This window comes from Temnothorax longispinosus, chromosome 6, assembly GCF_030848805.1.
Source record: "Temnothorax longispinosus isolate EJ_2023e chromosome 6, Tlon_JGU_v1, whole genome shotgun sequence".
In the NCBI taxonomy this organism is placed as follows: domain Eukaryota; kingdom Metazoa; phylum Arthropoda; class Insecta; order Hymenoptera; family Formicidae; genus Temnothorax; species Temnothorax longispinosus.
This window is the reverse complement of record NC_092363.1, coordinates 7048905-7064957: the sequence shown is the minus strand read 5'-3', so window position 1 is coordinate 7064957 and position 16053 is coordinate 7048905. Positions and strand designations below refer to the sequence as shown.

Genomic DNA, 16053 nt, shown 5'->3' with positions numbered 1-16053 from the left:
ATCAAATTATCTAAAATTTACGAAGGGCGTGTATGATATAGAATTTATGATAAATTATAAATTTAGTTCTGCGAACCAATATTGTTTAAATACTGGTATCAACGGTGGATGAATCTATCGATAGTCAACAATGTCAGTACTCTTCCATTATTCCAGGATCCATTTGATGGTCATGAAATTTTGCCCAGAGCTATCTTTAATTGGTACGATTATTTAGGTTTAATATTAATTATTTGGATTGCAATTATATTAATTGTTACGTCGATAAAGGCAAGAGGTTTGGCGGTCGAGCGGACAGAAAACTCCCGCGGTCCGCGTACCGAGACTATACCGAGCGATCAGCAGGAGGGGAAGGCCGGTCGGGGAGGCGGCCTTTATTGCGCGATCAGCGGCCGCTCGCAGCATGGCGTCGGCCGGGACGTGTGTCATCCTGGAACGCGGATGAGAAGCGCGGATACGTTTTGTGTTTTGCGCTTTCTCGAGGGGACTTTCGCGCACAATATGTCTCGCGCATTAATGAAACTCCTCTCGTAAGGGCGCGAGGAGACAGGTGAGAGCCCGGAAGGGCGGGGGAAAATGGGCAAAGAAAAAGAGAGAGAGACGGAGAGGAGAAACGGTGGGTACCTAGAGGGGCATCGTCGTCGCCTCGGCGAATCCCCGGGATTCCGCGGGGACGGTGCGGATTACCACGGGCTGGCGCATTCCGGACATGGCGGCAAATTTCGGCTTGGAATGCGGCGGTACTGGGGACGGTGCGGGATCCGGGCGGGGGGAAGAGAGAGAGAGAGAGAGAAAGAAAGGGGGCTGGGAGAAGGAAGGGGGACGCGTGAACGCGCAACGCGTCGCGTCCCGTCCCGTTCCGCCGTCCGCACGCGGGCGAGACACGGCCGCGGCGCGGTTGATAATCGATGGTGGCGGAGAGGCAGCGGCGGAAACACGTTCTCCTGCGGCGCGTTTAAAATCGCCAACGGTGCGTGCCCGAGCGGAGCACACGTCGGGGGCCGCGTCGGGCCGCGTTTCGAAGCGCAGTGGCGACTTATCATGGCGGCGTAATTTTTTTTTTAGCCTGCCAGTCCGTGTGTGTCGCTCGCGCTCTCTGTCCCTCTTCCTCTCCCCTCACTTTTTCTCTCTCTCTCTCTCTCTCTCTCTCTCTCTCTCTTGTCCCCTCCCCCTGCGCCCGTACATGACGTCCCTCGAGGAATTCACTCGTGTTTCACTTGCGGGAGTTGCGGGAGTTAACTAACGCACGAGCGACCGCGACGAGGAGACCGCGCGGACTGTGTCGCGTGTGAGAGACCGAATCCGGAATCCCGTGAAACCTCGTCCACCGGGAACCTGGGGCCCCCGCCCGCACGTCGCCCGACGAGCCCCGACGTCGTCTCTCGCCTCCTGGGAAACGGAGCGCGGCGCGCGACGTATACCGACGAACAAGGCCCCCGCGTTTTTAGTTCAAGAACCCTTTTTATGTACGTGCAACGCGCACACGTACGCGAGCGTATGTATGCGCACGTACATTTGTTTACAAATTTCGTGCTCCCCCGCCGCCGATAGCTGCGGCGGCGGTCCCCCTCGCATCGCGACCGCGGCGGCGTTCGCCGGACGATGTAGCGGTGCTCCGCGGTGGATACCCAGCTGAAAAGGATAGCCTCCCCCTATCATCTTGTACCTTGTGACTTTTTAAAGATACGCCAGGATGAACAAGCGGCGTAGAACGTCGTCGGTGGCGAGTCGCGGCACCGAGGACGACAGCGACGACGTCCCGCCCGAGCCAACGAAGAGGAGGAAAAAACTGGATCCTGTGAGTGTGCACGCGTTTCTTCTCTCGATATTCCTGCGATCCGTGATCCCCCCTTCATATTTGTACATAAATCGTGTAGTATGCCGTTGAACGCGCGCTGATAGCTTCTTATTCTTGTGCAGAGCGACCTGTGCCAACAACTGTACGATATACTTCGCAATCAGAAGAAGGAGGATGGATCCCTGTTGTGCGACGCGTTTATACGTGTCCCGAAACGCCGGCAGGAGCCGGGATACTACGAGGTTGTCTCCAATCCTATAGATCTGTTGAAAGTGCAGCAGAAGCTGAAAACGGACGAGTATCGCGATATGGACGACCTAGCCGCTGATATTCAGCTTATGGTGAACAACGCCAAAGCTTTCTACATGGTAAGATTCGTATTCTGCTCAATCGTATCAATCTGGTGTTCAAATAAACGCTAAAGTATGAGCAAAGTATCTGATTATTGTTATCAACAGTCATTTACTTCCTGATGATTAAGATCTTCCTGTTATACCTTGTAATTTTTGTAGTATACTGTTATCCGTAGTCATTTACTTCCTGGCGAATGAGATCTTCATGTTACACGTATAATTTTTTGTAGCGTACCTCCCCTGAATACAAAGATGCGACTGAACTGTGGGAACTGTGTGTAAATACTAAAAATCGTATCATGGAGGAGTACGAAGAGCCAGAACCTAAGGGAAAACTTATTCTAAAAGTTGGCAGATTGGTAATTTTTTATTGATTCAATCGAGTTACGCATGTGATATGTACACCGTGATGGAATTATTAATGCATTAATGTATGTTCAGGCGCGTAAAGTAACGACGCGACAAGACGATGCGGAAGATACTTCGGAAAGTTCTACGAATCTCGACGAGGAAACTATGCAGCTATTCGAAGATTTGTTTGCGGCGGTTATGACAGCGACTGATCCCACTGACAATAACAGACCTCTTCATATTATGTTTCAACTCAAACCGTCTAAAAAGGTTCGTAGTTTATTCTTAAATCGTTACCGAATTGACATACCCTGTGCTTACTTGAAATCTCATTAACGTGTCGCAGCTTTATCCCGAATATTACGACGTCATCGAGACCCCGATCGATTTGAAGACCATCGCGAGGAAGATTCAAGAGGGTGCATATAGCTCACTCGGCGATATGGAGAAAGATCTAATGCTCATGTGCCGTAACGCCTGTCAATTTAACGAGCCTGGCTCGCAGATTTATAAGGATGCCAAACTTTTGAAAAAGATAATTACCGCAGCCGCGAGAAGACAAGACGGCGGATTTGGCAATACCCTTAAGATCGCTACAACCGCACCGTCGACTAGAAGCAAAAGGGGCAGTCGTACCATGGCGCAGTCATTAATAGCACAAACTGCAGCATTACCCGACGAAGATGATGAGAGCGACGACGAGGAAGAAGAACCCGCTGAGACTGAGGAAGCTGATAATCCACAATGGCAATTATTTCAAACCATTCGGACAGCTCCTAATAATCAAGGTATGATTTGCGTTGCATTATAATATTACGAATTTATTTATCGTATTACGGACTGTTTTATGACATAACTATGGGTTGTAGGTGTAAGGATGAGCGAATATTTTTGGAAGCTTCCATCAAAGAGATTATATCCTGATTACTATAAGATGATTAAAAATCCTATATCTTTATTACAAATACGTACAAAGATAAAGGTATGTATTATGCTATGACGATAGGATAATTCATTTATATTGAAATGCTTGTTAGTTTTATATTCATCTCCCCAATCGTCATTTTCAGAAAGGCGAATATGGTACTGTTAGTGAAGTAGCTGGAGATATGAATATCATGTTTGAGAATGCTAAGAAATATAACATGCATACTTCTCGACTATACAAGGTAAGAATTTTATGGTTAACGCATCTTACTTTAACTGCTATTGTATTTATATAAGTACGTATAAGTGATTTCCCAATTCTTCAAATTCTAAAGGATTTAGCGATTGAATGAAATTGGAAAATTGCTACAACGTAATTGCGGTATAGTTATTCACGCATGTTTTCCATTTTGTTGCAGTGTGCTGTTAAATTGCAAAAAATAATGCAGGAGAAAGTACAAGAACTCTTAGAATTCGATCAGGTAATACGCTGTGTAAATTAAACAATAATTTTTCCACGTGCGGTATTTTTGAAAACCGGATGTAATATATCAAGTTTTCAATATCTCCATAGGACTCCGATTCGGATAGCGAATCCGAGAACAGTTTGCAGCAACCTAAATTGATTAAACGTGCGTCGAATTTGTTGACACGAGGGAAATACAAAGACAATATACCATTGAAGAAGAGATTGCACGCATTAGTCAAGTGTGTTATGGAATACGTTGTAAGTAATTCCAAAAAATGTTACGTTTTACATAGTCGGTCGACGTATAGCGTGCCGTATTCTTTTATAGTGTGAAGACGGTCGGCAGCCTATGTTAATGTTTATGGAGAAGCCTTCCAAAAAATTATATCCGGACTACTATCAAGTGATAGCGGAACCCATAGACATGCTGGCGATCGAAGCTAATATTAAAGTGGAGAAATATCAAAGCGAAAACGAATTGATACTGGATTTTAAGGTACTTATCATCTTGCCTTATCAATTACAATTATTTGCGATAGATATTTAGTTTATCCCTTGTCTTTTACAGTTGATGTTTAATAATTGCCGTCAATACAACGAGGAAGGTTCATTGATATATGAAGACGCTAATACATTGGAGAAAGTTTTGATGGATAAGGTAAAAGAATTAGGACCCTTGCCGGATAATCCTAGATCCAAATCCACCGCATCGACCCCAACCAGAAACGTCGGGTATGTCGTAATTCATATGAAGGACGTAACAGTGCTCGTTCGTTTTAATCTTTTTCTCTACCTCTCTCTTTTTCTTCCGTTCTCTATGTTCAGGAGACCGAAAAAAGTGATACCGGTTCATCTGCAAAAATTACGAACCCTGTACGATACTATAAAAGACTACCACGATGCAAAAGGGAGGCAGTTATCTCTAATTTTCATGAAATTACCAAATAAAAATGAATATCCAGATTATTACGAGGTGATAAAGCAGCCTATACATATGGAGAAGATAGCTTCGACTTTGAAGAATAACGGATACGACAACTTGGACGAGTTGGTGTCCGATTTTATATTAATGTTTGACAACGCTTGCAAGTATAACGAGCCGGACTCGCAAATATACAAGGTTTGTATAGCAAGGGTACCTTATTTTATAAGCGTTCTATTCTATAAATATATTATCTCATTTGCTGAAAACCCTACACATATCAATTTTTATTAATATTATTGAATTAATAAAAATACTTTGAAATTTTGATGCAAGACCAAGTAACTTGCAGTTGATTATAAAGGTTGACAATACGCAACTACTTGGTGTTTGCACGTTAATCTTCAGTTGCGAGGTTTAATTACCTTTAGAGCATTTTCACATTGAATATTTATATATATAACGCAGGACGTTTTAAGATAAGATCCCATTCTCCACCTGTGATGAATACAAGAGCAATTAACAACAACATACAATTCTAATTAAAATCATGGTTTCTGACAAATATTTCCCAAATATTGTTAAAAAAATTAAATGGTGTATTAAGCCCAAGATCTTTTAGCAATATTTAATTTGCGAAAAACTTAATATATCTCGGAATATTTATCTTTCTCATTATTTTAACAATTACAGTTCCCTTTAGAATAGGAAGGTAAAATTGTTGATAATTTCTCAGCCGATAGCAATAACAGAGAAAATCGAGAAAATTTAAAACTATTTCCAGAGAGATTTTAGCTTAAAATTCGAACACGAAATACAGATTCTCGAATCGTGGAACACTGGCGGATGGAGGGTTCGTTGCTTCAATTGAAATTTCGCGGCAAAAGATGGAAAACCCAATCTGTTTACGGTTCGGAGTTTGGAGGTTACGCGAGGCTTCCTCGGCCGTCCCTTTATTTCATCCCGTCGTGCGAGGCTTTTTTATACGAACGATGCGCAGCCTACCCTCGTGAGACACGTAGCACGTGATACTGTATAAAATTTTCAACAATTGTACATATAATTTATCGATCGCGCGCGATGATGTTCATACATTTTAACCTTGTTAACGATTAGCGCATTTTTATCGGGATTTCCCAAGCCTTTCGCACGGCGTGCTTCCAAATTTATCATTGACTTTAATCGCGTGCGCGCCCCAAGTTTCGAGGATGTTCGTGGAAGTCGAGGAGAACGAGTTAGACAGTAACGCGACGCAAAACCCGTTGAAAGTCCGGCCGTGTTTCATACGCCTGTTGAGAGACAAGGAATTGGATAAGCACATAAAAAGATGCAAAAAGAGCGAGACAGAAGTAAACAGACAAATATAATTTTATCCGTATTATTTTCAATTGTCCTTTTGCTATATGAAGCTTTTTGTCAGAGTGCGGCTGCGGGTACAGGTATCGCAGTGAGTGACAACGTATAACCAACGTTTTCAGGACGCCTTGATACTTCAAAGATTAGTGCTGCAAAGTAAACTGCAACTGAGCGAGGATGAGGAGAGTGTACCTGACGTGTCGGCTGCCATCCAAGAGATCCTGGCGACGATATTTACCGCGCTTTACAATCATCAGGATGAGGAGGGAAGATGTTACTCCGATTCTATGGCAGAGCTGCCGGAGCACGATATCGTCGACGGCAAAAAGTACGAATGCGCTTTGCGTATCTTTCAAATCTTTTTATCGAGATGATTATTCTGCTATTTATTCAGGTTCGAAAGTGGTATTTAGCTACAAAACATTTTTTTTAATGTTAAAAAAAAAACAGGGTACGAGGGCTGTCGTTAGATCTGATTAAGAGGAGATTGGATCGAGGAGTTTACAAAAGGCTGGATCGATTTCAAGAAGACGTTTTCACATGCTTGGAGAGAGCACGGAGGTTATCGCGCACAGACTCGCAACCGTTCGAAGACAGCGTGGAACTCCAGGCATTTTTCCTACGCACTCGTGATGAAGTGACTCGCGGGGGAGAACTATTACAGTCGCCGGCGTTAAATTACACCCTCCTAGAGCTGTCTACTCAGGTAGCGGAACTTAAAAGGATAAAACAGCAGCAAGAATTGAATCTACCTAACGAAGACGAAAGTTGCGATGGAAATGAGACAAAGGTAAGTTAAATCGTCTTGTTTCACACAAAATGTATTGTATTTTCGAGTTTACAGCTGCTTCTTGTTGTTGTGGCTTTCTGTGTAATTTAAAATGTTCGCTATTGCAGGACTCTGAAACAAATACGAATGAAACAAATAATACCGATAATGGAGGTTCTATGAGTTTCAATCAAGAAGTATACAGGGCTGGTGACTTTACATACATCGAGCCTACGGAGAGGGGCATGGAATATAGCGTTGTTCTCATAGAAAGACTTTGGACCAACGCGGATGGCCAGCAGATGTTGTACGGGAATTTATTTTATAGACCCAGCGAAACGTATCACGTGGCATCACGAAAATTTCTGGACAAGGAATTATTTAAGAGCGACGCTCACGTAGCGGTACCCTTAGCGAAAGTAGCCGGCAGATGTTGCGTTCTAAGTGTAAAGGATTATTTTCGAATGCAGCCTGAAGGCTTCCAGGAAAAGGATGTTTACGTATGCGAATCACGTTACTCCACAAAAGCCCGAGCGTTCAAGAAGATCAAGGTCTGGAATTTCGATCCCGATCACTTGACTTTGGTTTCCAGAGAAAAACCATTAGAACCGAAACGAGTGATATCGGTGTATAAAGAACGATTGGAGAAACATAAAGAAGAAATCGCCGAGTTGGAGGAGGGAGAAAAATTAATGGAAAAGGAAAGACCTGTTAGTAATTGAATTAAAATATTTTTTTCATTTGCCCGAGATGTCAACCCTTCCTCTTTTTAACTATTTCAATTATTTTTATCTTGCAGAATGTGATACTATATAACCCGGAAGACACGGAGAACACGTATTACGAACAGTACAGCATGTGCGTGGGATCTGTGAAAACCGGCGATTTTGTTTACGTAGCGACAGACGGAGGCAGGCAACAAATAGCACAGGTCGATTCTATATGGTCAACCAAAGAGTAAGTTATTAAATCATTTGTTTTTATATATTACTGTAACATTTGTATTATGTGATACGTAACGTGCCGTATATTGCGTTTTCAGCGGGAAGTGTTATTTCAAGGGCCCATGGTTATTGATGCCTACAGAAGTGCCACATGCGCCTACGAAATTATTTTATAAGCAAGAATTGTTTTTATCTACCGTAGATGGTACTCATCCCATAGTAGCTATTGTTGGAAAGTGTGCCGTCCTTGATTACGGAGACTATATATGTAGTGAGTGCTCCCATTGTTCCATCCGTTTAACGAGTTTAAATGAATGAGATTAAAAGACGAATTGACGTTATTTGGATGAATTATACAGGCAGACCGACGGAGATACCGGAGGACGACGTGTACATTTGCGAATCGTTTTACGACGAGAGTAAGAGCTTGATAAAAAAGTTTGGCCAAGAGGGTTTAAAGAAGTTCAATCACACGCCAGCGGTGACCGAAGACGAGATCTACTTCTTCCGAAGGTCCATTAATCCTGCGAAAGTATGTATGAGACACAAATACGTTAACTAACGTAAATGCATATTCAATCTACTCGGCGAATAATAGGATATGTCCTTATTTCATTCTATGCTACTAACTATGAGATTATTGCTTTGCATGTCATGTGTGTGTTGTAGGTTTCGAGCGACGTGGCTCAGACGCAAAGTCAAGTCAAGTCCGTCACGCCCAGCTCGGCTCAATTTGAAATGGTAATTACTAATCACGAAATCTTATATCTCTTTTTAGTAACGTAACAATATGCAATCGCACGTTCCTTCAAGGGATCACACGCAAGCTGATATAGCAAAAGTCTGATCCACCAGTATGTTTTTTACTCTCGCGAAAAAAAAAAGAAAGGCGAAACATGCTTTTCCCGTCGATCCAATTCGATTAAATTATTTGCGTGTGATACACAAGTATTTTTGTTATATCAACAGAATGCATTTACACGCATGTTTTCGATCTATGCCGGCATATTCATTCTTTCTTTTGTTTTGATTATGTAACTTATGTGTTAGTATTTGTGTTTCGAGCGGTTTTATCCGACAATTTTAAATCAGAGCACCTGTTGGGTTTATCGCTAGTATGTTAAACGAACGCAAAGCACACCACCGAAAGATCTTGCTTCCATGTCATTCTAATCCAACTAATGTAAGAATGAAGAATTCGCTTTGGAGTATACATATCATATCAACTAATCTGTTTATGCAAAAAGTTTCAATTAACAATTATACACGTTGTGACTGTATATACGTTACATATACGTATATCGAGTCGTATGTTGATGTCGAATTGGAAAAAAAATAAAACGGATCTTATACATTAATTACATTACATTCGAGAGAGAGAGATTAAGTATACAGAATATAACGTGGGAGGGTATCACGATTGCCTTTCTTTGGACGGACGCGAAAGAAGGGATGACGTTCCTTTTAATTATATACCAACTTTTACTACTGGAGAAAGTCGCGAAAATTTCGCGATCGGTAGTAAGGGATAACGAAGGTAACATAAGCATAAATGGTATAGGAAGCGTCACCATTGTTACCGAAGCTGGAACCAGATGTACTAAGCATGGGGGTAGGATTAGGAGTGGGAGTGGGAGTAGGAGTTGGGGAAGACAGCATGGATGCTGGTGGTCCACCATCCGTTGGATCTACGGAAGCTCAACCGGTGCTCTCCAATACTCAGACACCTGTGTCGACTAAGAAGGTAGGCTTTACCGTGACCACTTTATTTTTTATTTTTTTGTTCTGTTCATTCTTATCAACTATTGTCACACGTCATATTTTGTTTATTTTACTTTCTTTTTTATTTTGAGAAATATGCCAGCATACATATACCTCTTTTCGTTCTCTGCACCGTTTTAAGACACCACCTGTCTTAACAAATAGATCGACAATTTGATGTTATCTCTGTTGAGAGATGTTAAAAGGCAATATTGCTCGTTCACATGAACACGGTGACATTATAATTTGTATTTTCTCTTCTGTTTAGAAAACGGCGGGTAAGAAATTAGTTACGGGCTATATTTTGTATTCGAGTAAAATGCGAACGCAGATTACACAAAACAATCCTGAATCGTCCTTCGGAGAGATTAGCAGAATTGTTGGCAACGAGGTATTTATTTCTTTTTTACTGTTGATTTTTTAGTTTATTACAATGAAAGTTTCGATGAAGGAATGTATGCAGAATAAATTTTCTCATAATGATTGACACGATGATGATCTACGTTTAAGCATCAAATTTGTTGAACTACGTAAACTTTGATCATCTGACATTTGTCAATGATAAGGCAAAAAGGAGTTGAAAAGATAATATTGATCATATATAAAGAGATGTCATTTTGCATACAGATCGTTAAAACGCATTATTCAGCATACTTGGTCCTTTATCCAAATAAATTATATCGCAATGGCTACTTTCCATTTGTATAAATATAGATGTCTTGTGTATAAAATAATAATGCATCTTTTACTATAATAGATAGGATTCTTTTAACATAAGAGTAGTACATATCTAATCTTCTATTTCTGCGTATCTAAATTCTGCACACGTCGCATTCTAATTTATATCGTCTACGCATCGATTTATATGTCATTGTCATTATTCTCGACGTCTAAATGTCATCTGCATTATCCAGTCTCTCATAGAAGAAGAGAGTAGCCATTGAAACAGTTCGTCGAACCACTTTCCAAGTGTCAAAAAGGTTTTGACAACTGTTTGCCAACGGTTTACGAGTAACGTAACGGGATTGATCAACGTAAAACGTAAAACCACTTTCGTTCCAGTGGAGGAAATTGCCGGCGGGAGAGAAGCAAGCATGGGAGGAGCGGGCGATCAAGATGAACGAGGACGGCGGCCAGCTGAAGGGCACGACTTCGGTGGGCACGAACTCCACGCAGGACGTCGTGTACGAGTGCTGCTGGGACAAGTGCGACTGGCAGTTCGAGGACATGACCGATTGCATCGATCACTGCATCGCGGAACAGGACGGTCATGTGCAATCGTCGTTCGTAAACGCTCCTAGCGGTGAGTACAGCACGTGGCACGACGTCGCACGACGCAAAGGATTAAACTGTGACTAACGTTCTATCGATGTTACAGATGTGGAATTTCAGTGCCAGTGGCGTGGCTGCGGCCGAACGAAGAAATCTGTCCCGCCGTTCCCGAGTGTGCAGAGACTCGCGAGGCACGTTAAGGAGGTGCATATTCTCAAGTCGCACGGGCGCATAATACCACCTTCCGAGAGAAGCAGGTAGGAATTTATCTTTCTTTTTCTTTTTCTTTCGTACGTCGTTTTGTAAAGCGCACTTTTGTAAACGCCCCGTGCGATTCCCGCAGGAATTACATGGCCTCGAAAGGACCCACGGTACTGCCGCCGATGGAGACAGGTAATTGTATATTATTTCAAATTTTTTATATAAGCGCGATATGAATAAGGGAGAAACACATTTCACGTAGAAACTTCAGCTGCCGCAACTCAGACAAGCAGCTTGCCCGCCACTAAACAACCAGAGCCGATGTTCGTCGCGGTACCACCGAGACCAAGTCGCGTATTGCATTCGGACGCTTATCTGAGGTAGGCTTAGGCGCTAAACACCTCGCGGATGATTAGCTTTTGACGTCACGCTAAATGCGTTACTCTCTTTCACTCGCAGGTATATCGAGGGTCTAAACGTAGAGAATCGCTACATATCAAATTGGGATAAGCAGATGAACGCCAATCCGGATAATACGCAGATCCCCGATGTGACGAAACTACCGGCCGAGTGGCTGGGTAACGGCGTTGGGAACCATGGGAATGTGGTAAACGCCTTGTGGACACTCAGAAACATGATGATGCGGGATGTGTTAGCCATCAATAAAACTTTATAGTTTATAAACTGTTAAGATTTATAATTCTTGAAAGAAGCGACGCATCTCCTACACTACACAGACCTATTGACGCTAGATGAAAGACTGACGATAATTCAATCGTTTAAATCAATATTTATATAGGACTTTCCTTTTCGTTCTCTTCATTCATTTTTCTTTATTTATGTACGATAAGTTCGGTGAAATATCTCTTGTCTACTTTAAATATTTTTAGGCAAAGGTATTTTGCAAGTTGACCATGTCTGAAATTAATTCAAATCGCTCAGGCATTAAACATGGCTTATTTTATACGATTGGCAAGAAAAATTGTTTTTTTCCAAATAAAATGTTTATGTGCTTTTTGTTTCTCTGAATTAAATAAATTCTGTTTTAATCACTTTCGATCACATACTTAGGACTATACGATGCGTGTACATAAAAAAAAAAGAAAATCGTACTACATAGAAAATTATCATTGTGTAAATACGCCTAATTTTTATTTTCACTTTTCGAACGAAATTTTATACGTTCTGTAAAGCGCAAGTAATACATATTCTTGTATTAGAGAAGATACGAAAGCTGAAACTCTTCCTGTATTAGATTGCGCGTGTAAGAATGGGAAGCTACGTATGTATATAGAAAGAAACTCTTGCGAGGCAGCGTTGCTGATAACGCAACTGGCGTCGCACTCCTTTATCAGTGCTGCTTTCATAATTCTCAGAAGACGTTGAGGGGACATAGTGAAATTAATCAAATGATCTGCTATCGATTAAAATCTAAAAAGAGAAAAGAGGATGGAATCCTGCGTCTCGTATGCAACAATGTAACCTCGTAGTACATTATTTTTTAAGAATTTTCGATACGATCGGAAGAATTTTGAAAACGTACTGGCAAATACAAGATGAAATTTTTACTAAAGTGTCGTGTGTGTATATATATGTTTCTTGATACGATATATTTGTAGAATTAACTACGCTCCTTTTCTACATGAACTGCTTAGCATTAATTCTGAAGATTTATTATATATCTTGGCTAAATAAATTTTCGCTGCTACTGACGTGAGAATACGTTTCACCAACGAATGTGGATCGACTTAAATTCACTTGTCAACGAAGTTATACATTCGATCCTTCACACAGTAACACTTCGACATCGTTAGTAATTTAGTTCTACATTCATTTTACCTTTACTCATTAGTAGCGAGAAATTTAATCGCTTTGATGTATAAAACGTTTGTTATCCTAACGCACGGTATTCAGTATTTGACAAAGTATTACATATTTTTGTATATGTAATGTACTGATATGTGCATTATAACGTAAGTTTTTTGTGTGGGTTGCCATAGTGCCAGACTTTCTAAAAGAAAGTCGTGTGTGAAGAGTTAATAATACCAAACGTGGAGAATGCCGTTACTAATAAATTAGTAGTAACTTCTGAAAACTTACTCGGGTATTATAGTCTGGCAAAAAGGCTTACTTTTTGTATAATGTAATTTATTACCTCACTGACACCACAATTTTCGTTCTATAATACAAGGGCTTTCCTACGTATATATCCAACAGTTTTATATATTTTTCTACATCAAGAAACACACAATCTTGATTTATGTCATTTCACTTCGCGCTGATCGAACAAATTGAATTCGATTTATCTTCTACAAATAGTTACAAAGGCAAGTTGATCATTGCAATTCGAGGAGTGAGGATTCTTTCCGGTTTTTTTAAATATGCTATGCTTACAGACATTCTATAAAAAAATATACGTACGGTGTCTCGTTTCAAAAATCGCTGACTCTACCACCGTGCTGCCAGTCGCCCCATTTAGTAGGATCTTTCTCGCTATTTGTTATCAGTTCTCCAGTTCTCGGGTCAGTTTCCACTAATACTAGATCCACGAACCGTTCCCGCGGTCCCACTTCTACATATCAATCAAGGAGGAATCAGTATGAACATTCTCAAAGCTCTAAGCGTAGACAATTTTGTGAAAGTTTATATCGTATCATTATAAAAACGATATCTCTCGTATCAGTATCTTTGCACACTATATTCTTTTTTATTAAATCGTTATTGCATACTTGGTATCGGCTGCAATTTAAGTTTTTCATGAAACTGCTTCATTCGCGGCGACTCTCTGTCGTTCTCCGATGGTTGGTCTAAAATCTCCTTCGTTTTCAGGAAAAAAGCACCTGAACGTATCACTCATTTAATTTTTACGTTCAACGAACATTACATAAATCGAAGCAAGAAGCAATGATTATATTCGCAAAAAAAAAAAACTATTTCAAATCCGCGAACTTAAAATATTCCGAAGCGTCGATCTCGACACGTACTTGTGACAAATCGCCTGCAGCTTCTTATTTGTAGATTCGTCAGAAAATTTATGCGAATCATAGTGCGAATGTTTCGCAAGGAATTACACGCAGCTGTCTGTATTGAAAGCATTGACGTAGGTAATTGCTAATTTTGTTAATAAAACACTGTCGCCATTCGCCAATGTGTGACTAGTACAGTTCGTACAGTTACTGTACAGCTAGTACAGTTTACCCCTCGCGAGAAATTATCATCTATTATAACATTTTCTAACAACACTCAATTTTATTCCGCATTTATTTCAATTTTTGGGAATCTAAATGAGATACCGGCTGTTGTTATGCACAAAGTTCTTACATAAGTAATCTAATTACGCTGATTGAAGTTAACATTTCATTCAGATTTTGAATTCGCTACATTTTATTGAAATTTTTATATTTAAGATCCGATCATTTTTATAATGAAAATCAATTAATTTGGTAAAGCTTTCGCTATGACATTATATCCCAAAGTAGACAACTTTTAAATTTTAATTAGCCAATGTCTTGCAGTATCTAATTATGTTATTAACAAATGGATTTCGCCGTTCGTAAATTGGGGATGATTCAGAAGTCCGTCACGCGGCCTTTTCTCTCCCAGTCGCCGTAACGAGTCGGTTCCGGTCCGCGGGGACCTCCAACTTCGCCCGTTTCTGGATTAGTGTTGTTCGGGAACGGTTCAAGGGGTTCCTTCTCCTGATAAGGATGCTTGCCCTCCTCCAACTCGTCCAATTTCTCTGTCACGTTCAAAGTTGGGTTTCTTGAATCTTTCAGGTCTTTGCTCGCGAGTGAATTTGAGAGGAGTCTCTACGAGTTATTGCGTGCGATAACATACCTATAGAGGTGCGTTCGCGCAGTTTTTTCCTGAATTCACGTAATCTCGGACTCTCGCCGACCTCGTCCGTGCTCTTAGACGAAAATGGACATGAAAATCCTTTTGAAAAGAAAATCAACGAAAAACATTACAGACGTATGTGTATCTTGTTATTTCAGCGGATAGACAGAATCGCCGATGTTTGTTCGTCTGCGAATTCATACCTTTCAAGTATAATCGCAATAAATTACGCGAGCAGGTTGAAACTGATGTACAATTAATTCCTGCCATGCTTCTTCAAATTGGTATCCTACGCTCTCCTCGAAAATCAGATCAAAGCCAGTTGATATATATCTGTCTCTTTTCGACCTCGCTGTTTCCGCTCCTTTGAAATTACACGAAAAATTTGCTATAAGTTATATTTCTATAAAAATTATTTCTAAAACAAAATTTATCAAGAACAATTTGATTTATCCATGTCACGTGAAGAAGGATATGTGGACTGATGTAAACAAGTAATGTGAAAGCTGTCGTAGCTTGTAAAACTGATTTATTTAAACTCATACCATTTTTTTACGTTACAGAATAATGTTTTACATCTAATAACAAATAATACCATCCGTATTGAACTTTTAAATTATTAATAACTGTGTGACGATTTTGTTCAATGTCACATTACGTTTGTTACGCTTATATAATAAATATTTCACTGTCTTTATTCAAGCGGGTGCTTTTTTCCAAGAAGATTAATTTACGAATTTAATTGTCCTCGCAAACTGTCGAAGAAAATGTTTACATACTTTTCGCGCAGCGACGATCAGGTTATGTTCAAGAATTTACTTTCAACAGTATACGATGTAATATGATTTTAATAAATTAAACTGTTCGATAAGATTGATAATTAAGCCACTAATTAATCGCTGTCGCTTCCATCGTGCGATTGTCCATTTCTAAATCTTACATTTGTCTGTTTTTCCAGTTTTTATTCCACTCTCGTGATTTCTCGCTTCGCTTTGCACTAAAACTGCGTTTCAAAACTCATCGAAACCGGCCGTCTAAAGTATAATGACGTCACGAGAGGTCCATAGCACCCAGAATAGCACCGTGACGTCAT

General features: G+C 40.6%; 3 protein-coding genes across 9 annotated transcripts; 1 reads left to right on the top strand and 2 right to left on the bottom strand.

Annotated features, from left to right (window-relative positions):
• The first annotated feature begins 392 nt into the window (after nucleotides 1-392).
• On the top strand, nucleotides 393-12161 carry Polybromo (protein polybromo). Of its 6 annotated transcripts, none has more exons than XM_071782230.1 (27): nucleotides 393-550; nucleotides 1684-1798; nucleotides 1921-2166; nucleotides 2382-2510; nucleotides 2593-2772; nucleotides 2849-3290; nucleotides 3372-3484; nucleotides 3573-3671; nucleotides 3849-3911; nucleotides 4004-4156; nucleotides 4227-4394; nucleotides 4467-4630; nucleotides 4724-5018; nucleotides 6299-6504; nucleotides 6627-6966; nucleotides 7074-7655; nucleotides 7745-7902; nucleotides 7988-8160; nucleotides 8249-8421; nucleotides 8559-8630; nucleotides 9451-9633; nucleotides 9919-10041; nucleotides 10713-10953; nucleotides 11029-11179; nucleotides 11266-11315; nucleotides 11386-11503; nucleotides 11583-12161. In XM_071782230.1, the coding sequence occupies exons 2-27, from the start codon at nucleotides 1694-1696 to the stop codon at nucleotides 11797-11799; spliced, it is 4944 nt and encodes a 1647-aa protein (XP_071638331.1). In that variant the 5' UTR covers nucleotides 393-550; nucleotides 1684-1693; the 3' UTR covers nucleotides 11800-12161. The 6 variants fall into 6 exon arrangements, with proteins under 6 accessions (XP_071638331.1, XP_071638332.1, XP_071638329.1 ...); XM_071782231.1 differs by lacking the exon at nucleotides 393-550 and adding an exon at nucleotides 820-970; XM_071782228.1 differs by lacking the exon at nucleotides 393-550 and having other exon boundaries at nucleotides 4004-4153.
• Nucleotides 12162-13252: 1091 nt separating this feature from the next.
• LOC139814860 (uncharacterized) lies at nucleotides 13253-14168 on the bottom strand. Its single transcript, XM_071781351.1, has 3 exons — nucleotides 14108-14168; nucleotides 13853-13963; nucleotides 13253-13695 (listed from the first exon to the last, which is right to left on the bottom strand). The coding sequence occupies exons 1-3, from the start codon at nucleotides 14166-14168 to the stop codon at nucleotides 13556-13558; spliced, it is 312 nt and encodes a 103-aa protein (XP_071637452.1). The 3' UTR covers nucleotides 13253-13555.
• A 198-nt stretch (nucleotides 14169-14366) lies between these two features.
• Nucleotides 14367-16047, bottom strand: LOC139815370 (succinate dehydrogenase assembly factor 4, mitochondrial). 2 transcript variants are annotated; one of them, XM_071782275.1, is made up of 4 exons: nucleotides 15901-16047; nucleotides 15164-15324; nucleotides 14961-15059; nucleotides 14367-14862 (listed from the first exon to the last, which is right to left on the bottom strand). In XM_071782275.1, the coding sequence occupies exons 2-4, from the start codon at nucleotides 15228-15230 to the stop codon at nucleotides 14693-14695; spliced, it is 336 nt and encodes a 111-aa protein (XP_071638376.1). In that variant the 5' UTR covers nucleotides 15231-15324; nucleotides 15901-16047; the 3' UTR covers nucleotides 14367-14692. The 2 variants fall into 2 exon arrangements, with proteins under 2 accessions (XP_071638376.1, XP_071638377.1); XM_071782276.1 differs by lacking the exon at nucleotides 15901-16047 and adding an exon at nucleotides 15740-15890.
• Between the last annotated feature and the right edge of the window lie 6 nt (nucleotides 16048-16053).